This window comes from Carassius auratus, chromosome 26, assembly GCF_003368295.1.
Source record: "Carassius auratus strain Wakin chromosome 26, ASM336829v1, whole genome shotgun sequence".
NCBI classification, from domain to species: domain Eukaryota; kingdom Metazoa; phylum Chordata; class Actinopteri; order Cypriniformes; family Cyprinidae; genus Carassius; species Carassius auratus.
In genome coordinates, this window is record NC_039268.1 from 16,546,679 (window position 1) to 16,554,473 (window position 7,795).

The 7,795-nt window shown below is 38.8% G+C and overlaps 1 protein-coding gene and 3 non-coding genes across 4 annotated transcripts; all 4 read left to right on the plus strand.

Moving 5' to 3' along the window:
* The first annotated feature begins 3,269 nt into the window (after positions 1-3,269).
* LOC113044470 (translationally-controlled tumor protein homolog) lies at positions 3,270-7,518 on the plus strand. Its single transcript, XM_026204494.1, has 6 exons — positions 3,270-3,419; positions 4,422-4,495; positions 5,427-5,614; positions 5,941-6,046; positions 6,556-6,672; positions 7,067-7,518. The coding sequence occupies exons 1-6, from the start codon at positions 3,392-3,394 to the stop codon at positions 7,067-7,069; spliced, it is 516 nt and encodes a 171-aa protein (XP_026060279.1). The 5' UTR covers positions 3,270-3,391; the 3' UTR covers positions 7,070-7,518.
* LOC113044830 (small nucleolar RNA SNORD58) lies at positions 5,177-5,247 on the plus strand. The gene has a single exon (XR_003275935.1). It is a non-coding gene; the product is annotated as a small nucleolar RNA SNORD58 (small nucleolar RNA).
* On the plus strand, positions 6,332-6,401 carry LOC113044828 (small nucleolar RNA SNORD58). The gene has a single exon (XR_003275934.1). It is a non-coding gene; the product is annotated as a small nucleolar RNA SNORD58 (small nucleolar RNA).
* LOC113044832 (small nucleolar RNA SNORA31) lies at positions 6,806-6,937 on the plus strand. The gene has a single exon (XR_003275937.1). It is a non-coding gene; the product is annotated as a small nucleolar RNA SNORA31 (small nucleolar RNA).
* Positions 7,519-7,795: the final 277 nt, after the last annotated feature.

Genomic DNA, 7,795 nt, shown 5'->3' on the forward strand with positions numbered 1-7,795 from the left:
ATGATCCGAACTTCCCATCACTACAACTGATGATAAGATTCAAGTCATAGACGCAATAAAACAACTCGTTTGTTTATTGGTCAGTGTCGCGCATGATCAGTTCATTTGTTCAAGTGTCACCGCACTGATAAGGTGCCTTTGTGCACCCTGTGCCAAAATACACACAAGATTTGCCGGCCGACATAAATATAGACACATATATATAAATAGCATATTTAATAATTTCAAGGAAAACGTATTTGGTCGCCCTAAGGTAATAAATTAGGCTAACTATACAAAGCAGACTTTATATCAAACAGATTTGTTAAAGTTTTCACATTAACGTTACCTGAAGTTAGCAAATGCTCAAAAAAAATCTACATCTCACTGGTTACGTTAACCTCTTAGAAAAGCACCACTGAGAATTTATATGACACACACATCCTCCGTGAGCGACCCTGACTGACCGCGAGGCTTTAGAAACGCGTTTTATTTCGGCGCCCGTGTTAACAGATGACTGCATGTTCAAAGTTGTTTTACATCATAAAATAATCACGACGAAGTGTGCTGATAAACACTAAGTTACAGTGAATATAAACTATTAGCACTGAAACATGTCATTCATAACGAAGGATTCCAGAGATTTTCTGTCCATGGCTGCTATAGCGCCGGGGGATGTGTGAAATCCTACCGCGACCGCGCTACTGAAACCCCGCGCAATTCTGCCTCGCGCCCCGCGGACGGATGATGCTTGAATCTGGGGTTACCAATATAATCCGCGAATGTAGATGCATTCATATACTATAAACTACCAAACAAGAAATATAAAAAACTGAAGTCACTTACCACAGTTGTGAATCACTCCTCTTGTCTTTAACGTTAATCTCCTCGACCGTTGATGATGCGGCTCCGAAGATTTGAAATTTACAGCAAAATTCTGTAAATTTGAGTCAGACCTACACGTGACCCCAGAATGCATTGCAGTTTACAGCAATATGCTGTATTATTAAAAAACAGTCCGCGGCTGTAAAATAATGCTGTAATTTTTACAGCAATTCATTACAGTGTATATATATATATATATATATATATATATATATATATATATATATATATATATATATATATATATATATATATATACAGTACAGACCAAAAGTTTGGACACACCTTCTCATTCAAAGAGTTTTTTTTATTTTCATGACTATGAAAATTGTAGAGTCACACTGAAGGCATCAAGGAATATTCGACCAAGAAGGAGAGTGATGGGGTGCCGCACCAGATGACCTGACCTCCACAGTCACCAGACCTGAACCCAATCGAGATGGTTTAGGGGTGAGCTGGACCGCAGACAGAAGGCAAAAGGGCCAACAAGTGCTAAGCATCTCTCGGGGAACTCCTTCAAGACAGTTTGGAAGACCATTTCAGGTGACTACCTCTTGAAGCTCATCAAGAGAATGCAAAGAGTGTGCAAAGCAGTAATCAAAGCAAAAGGTGGCTGCTTTGAAGAACCTAGAATATGACATATTTTCAGTTGTTTCACACTATTTTGTTATGTATATAATTCCATATATAATTCCACATGTGTTAATTCATAGTTTTGATGCCTTCAGTGTGAATCTACAATTTTCATAGTCATGAAAATAAAGAAAACTCTTTGAATGAGAAGGTGTGTCCAAACTTTTGGTCTGTACTGTATATATATATATATATATATGTATATATAGAGTCATGGCCTTGTGGTCAGAGAGTGGTTAGAGAGTTTGACTCCTAACCCTAGGGTTCTGGGTTCGAGTCTCAGGCCGGCAATAGAATGACTAAGGTGCCCTTGAGCAAGACACCAATCCCCCAACTGCTCCCTGGGCACCACACCATAAATGGCTGCCCACTGCTTCGAGTGTGTGTTCATGGTTTGTTTGTGTGCACTTTGGATGGGTTAAATGCAGAGCACGAATTCTGAGTATGGGTCACCGTACTTGGCTGAATATCATGTCACTTACTTACTATATGTTTATATCATTATTAAAAAAATAGCTTCACATAGATGCCTTGTGAACATCTCCCTTAGTACATCCTGTTAATGATCTTTAGGCAGTTGGGACCACAGTCACCAAGCAAACCACTGGTCACACACTATGCTGCAATGGACTGAAATCCTGCAGCGGGAGCAAAGTCACCCTGCTCAAGAAGGCACATGAACAATACAGACCCGTTTAAAGTTTTCCATATCTAAATGATTCAGAGTAGGCTTGGGAGAAAGTGCTGTCAGATAAGACCACAATTTAGCTCTTTGGCATTAAATTGACACACCATGTTTGGAGGGAGAGTAACACTGACCATGACCCCAAGAACACCATCCCTATGAACAGGGGGCAAAGGAACGGGGCTATGTACTATAAAATCACTTCAACATCCCTTTCAGAGTAGATGTATTAATCTGAATTTTATGTTTTCTGTTTTGTATTTAATACATTTAAAAACCCTAGTACAAGGACTTCTGTACATACTGTACAAGGACTACTGTACAAGGACTTCTGTACATATTTGACAACGCAGACATTGGTTATGGTGACTGCATCCATTTCAGATGTATATTTTTTCCCCAAAGACTTAAGTTATAAAAAAGTATTTATAGTGAAATGTATTGTTGTTGAGCCCTGTGTGGGCCTAGTGAGGGCTGTCCTGCAGGGCCAGCACTAAAGGGCTAAAGGGCCAACGTTTTGTCAGTGAGCAAAGTCTCAGAGCGCTGGCAGCCCGCTGGGGGCCTTTAGTCTCTGCTTTGTGTTGTTGTTTTTCCTCCAGTAGTGATGTCACTTCCTGGAGGATGATACATTAAAAAGTAGAAATCAATCACTCCCATAAAAACATGTTGGAAGTATTTAGAATAGGGAATTAAAAAATCATTTATTTGTGGGATAAAATTAACATTAATTATCTTTTTAGTTAAGATGACCTGTTGTATACCAAAAGTATTTAGTATGATTAACTTCAATTATATTATTTTAATTCCATCCCAATTCATCCAAAAACAAAACAGACACAAAAATGGCCTTCACTGGAATTAAGTTGATTATTATTTCCAGAGAGAAAAAGGGAGATAGAACATATTTGCCAGTCATATTATTCCATATGAATAAAAATATGTATTCACAGGGAACATCTTAAACATTATCCTCAAGAAATAGGCCAAAAATACATTTAAATAATAAGCCAAAAAAAAATACAGTGGGGTCACAAAAAAATATTACAAAAATTGTAATGTTGTGGTTTGGTGTTGAACCATCAGAGGGCGCTCGTGTTTTCGAGCGAATATATAAAGTCTGAATGCAGGCACCGGTCTTTTTCAGCTGACTCCACGATCAGGTCACGGCCTGCTGTTCGTCTCCTCGCACCCCACACACAATCCAACAACATGATCATCTACAAGGACATCATCACCGGTGAGAATAGCCCCTAACACAACGGTCCGGCCCGGATTGTTATGTTTTTACCAATATTTTTTGCCATGAAATGTTGTGAAATTGTTTAAAAGGACCGCCGGTCTATCCCGACTCTGCGGCCTAGCTGTCTTGAAAACCGTTAGCACAGAGGCTAACCTAGCCTATAAATCGTGTAGGCGCGTTTCAATGCTGGGCTCTTAAATGATTATTAATGTATACTTCCAGTCTTGTCATGTATATTTCCAGTCTTCGCATTACGAATTATTTTAGGCCAAAACGACTGAAGGATATGAAGGTGTTCGGATATATTCAAGTAAATGGGAGTGTTAGCAGTGGAGTTAAAACGCCGGTTTGCCAGTTTGGTGCTGGTTAGAAGTTGTGCCGTTAGTCATTTCAAAACCAATACTCTTACAAATTACGTTAAAGTTTGTGTTAAACATGATATACTTTTGTGATTCTTTTTTTTCTTCTATATAACGTTACACTTCTAAGATAGTTGAGAGATGATAAACAGGGCGTTACTAGTCGGGCCAGTTCACTTTAATGCTAACGTTATTCTTCACTTAGTCATCTTTTCTTAGGCCCTTAAATGTAAAGTTGGGCTGAAATATAACCGACATTTTCGAACTAGTCTGGAACTTTCATGAGTATCATCTCGGCTTTTATATATATATATATATATATATATATATATATATATATATATATATATATATATATATATATATAAAATTATAATTAACACCACTCACTGGGAATGTAAGCGAAAATGCAAGAGATTTACTGCATTTTTCATTTGATGTCAATTAACCCGTGCTGAAAACACTGAAGTAAATAAAGTAGTTGTAGTTGCACCCTGTGCTAGCAAAGTCTGTAAGTTTTAGATTAGTGTGATAATTAATTCAAAAAATTCTCTCAGGGCAAAAATAACCAAAACCCAACGATCTGATTTATTGGAATTGTTAAATGTTCTCTTGTGTTTTTTATTTATTTTTCCCACAGGGGATGAGATGTTCTCCGACATCTACAAGATCAAAGAGTCTGAGAATGGAATGATGATCGAAGTTGAAGGAAAGGTATGTGGTTTATATTTAAAGGGGTCATATGATGTTACTAAAAGGAACATTATTTGGTGTATTGTTTTTGGTTTTAAGGAAAAAAAAAAAAACCTTTTCCACATAATGTGCATTATTGTTTCTCCTCAATGCCCCACCTTCTAAAACGCATCGATTTTTACAAAGCTCATCTGTCTGAAAACTGAGGTGTGCTCTGATTGGCCAGCTATCAAGTGCATTGTGACTGGCCGAATACCTCTAGCATGTGACGTATGTGTTATGCCCTTAACCATCATAATACTGCCAGAGATGAAAACATTAAAACCAAAAACATGCGGAGCGTGGCAACATCATGTGATGACCCCAGGCAGGACTTTTCCATGTTGAAAGCCGATCTGATGATCCACAGTGCGAAGTTGATGCATTTCCTGAGCGACCTGCACTGATCAGCTCTAGGCAAACAAAGTAGTTTCCCTTTCACCGTGAAACACACAGCGTCTAAATGACATGGTGGCAACAACAATACTACAGCGAGAATAAACGTTACGCATTTGCGGACTTTAGTTTTTGCAACTTAACAGATCTTTATGCACTGAGAGCTTGTAACACACCAAAAAGAAAGTAAAACTTTTAAATCCCATCATATGACCCCTTTAACTTGATATCTTAATTGATTTTACAAGCAAAGGCCCTCTTATGGACATACAATGATGACAAACTTAGGACACCTTTGTAGGCAACGACCAATGAAAACAAACCATACTCGGAGTATGTACGTTTGAGGGGCTACAGAACTGATTGTGAGACCAAACCTAGTCTGTAAACCTTTTTCTAATCAGTTCTGCAGATATTGGCATTAGTTGTACAGTTGTCAATCCGTATGCTAGTACTGAAGTTTTCACCTTGAGTGATCGGTCTGATATCAGCAGCAGTCTTCGCTTCTGTTTTGCAGATGATCAGCAGGTCGGAGGGAGACATAGACGATGCACTGATCGGTGGCAATGCGTCAGCAGAAGTTCAGGATGAGGGCTGTGATTCTACCACTGTCAGCGGTGTAGATATTGTCCTCAACCACAAACTTCAGGAGACCTCCTATGACAAGAAGTCTTACACAGCCTACATCAAGGACTACATGAAGGCGTAAGTCATGAAATCATTATGAAGTGTTGTACTTCGCAGCATGCTTGTTGAAATGTAAATAAAGTGAATGTTCATTTTCCTAGTGTCATGACTTGAGTCTTTGCATCATTGACAGCTCAGAGTCTTGTATTGTGGCCACCTGGGTTTCAGATTGTTTCGATGCCAAATTAAATGTCCCCGCGCTTTCTGCCTGCCCTTTGAGTGGCATGGGAGATTGAATTGGGGACTACAAGACTTCTACTTAAAACTGCTTTACGTGGCAATTTGCAAACTAGATAAAACCCCATATATTTTGTTTATAATTGCTTTTTGTTTTTTTTATACAGCGTGAAAGCCAAGCTACAGGAATGTGCTCCTGACAGGGTAGACCCCTTCATGGCTAACGCACCGGCTGAGGTCAAGAAAATTCTAGGCAACATCAAAAACTTTCAGGTGGGCTACAGTAATGGGTGAAATGGTCACTGTAACATTTGTATATGCTCAAAAGTTTGGGATTGGTAAGATTACGTCTTGGTGAAGTCTCTTCAATTTCAATCAAAAATACAGCTTTTCTATTTGAACATAGTTTAATATCATTTATTACTGTGGAGAATCCTTTGAATAATGGTTCAAAAGAGCAGCATTTAATGCATCCTTTCTGAATGAAAATGATTTCTTTTAAGTCTCACTGACCCCAAACTTTTGAGCGGTTGATAAAGTGAAAGCCCTCTAATGGACGTACAATGATGACCATCTTAGGACACCTTTGTAGGTTACGACCGATGAAAACAAACCATTTCTGAGTACGTATCCTTGATGGGCTACAGCAAGCTGATTTTAGACATTTTTGCATTTCAATACTGTATTTTCTAATCCGTTTTGTAGACATTTCTATTGGTTGTAAAATTGCCACTCAATATGCTGGTACTGAAGTTTTTGCCCTTTCTCTCCACCTCCTACAGTTTTTCACTGGCGAATCCATGAACCCAGATGGCACTGTTGGTCTCCTTGACTTCCGTGAGGATGGCGTCACACCGTACATGCTTTTCTTTAAGGATGGTCTGGAGATTGAGAAATGCGTAAGTTTATGAATTCATGTGTCTCTTGTATGCATGTTTTTTACTTGAGTAGAATTTTTGTATATAAATATCAAAGTATAGAATGTCTTGCTCAAATGGTTCACACACAGTGTTTAGGAAATCATGCTCTGTTTAGCATCCACTGATAGGCCTGTTGCCATAATTGGTGGCCTCTGGGTTTGCACAAGGATGCAACAGTAATGTTCCTCATGATGTCTGGCCATCTTTAAGGTGGCTGGAAAGGATTGAATTGAGGAAAATAGGACCACTGCATTAGCTTTTGAAAGCATCTGAAAAAAATGTATTGACATGATGAACGATTGCTTGGTCTGCTGAATGAAATGTTAGCTTGAAGCAAAACTCATTTCATTTGTGGTGTTCTTTCTCATCCTAGTAAACTTCCCAAGCATCTTTAAGTTACCCCTCCAATTCTGGCCTCTGCTGGGTGGATTGGGCCCGTGGATTAAACCAGGCATCCCCCCCTCATCCTTTCCATCAGGACCAGAGGCTCTTTTAACGTCAAGAGGCCACTGTTTTCATTTCTTGATTGGCTTATGCCCGCCTACGACAAGACATGAACTGTCCTTTCATGAAATTTAAAAACAGGACTTTTAGCAAGCCAAACCGCAATGCGACAAGGTTGTGGAAAAAGAAACAGTATTTTTGGGGTTTTCTTTTATGTCTTTGTCATCGAGGTGAAGTTGACTTCTGGCTTCTCATTTGCTGTGCATGTCAGCTTCTTGTTTCAGCATTATGTACAGTTGTAATTCCCCGTTCCACATTGAATCACAGGACTGTATAGGATTTCTTGGCACCATTACTGAATAAAATCAAGCTGCTGGCTAATTTGTTTTTGCTTGTGTTAACCATTTAACTTGTCTTATTGTAACCTGCTCCGCTCGTTGACAAAACGATAAAGGACACCATTCTAATCTGGGTGAAGGAGACAAGCCTCTTTTCGAGGTAAACTGGGAGCCTTACAACAGAGGTGACCAAACAATTACCCAGTGATGGGCTGATATGAAAAGTTTCTTTCAGGCCAACTAATGATGTTGGTTTGGAATCAAATTCACTGAAATTTCTATATACATTTAAATGCAGAAAAAATTATACAAAAAGCTAA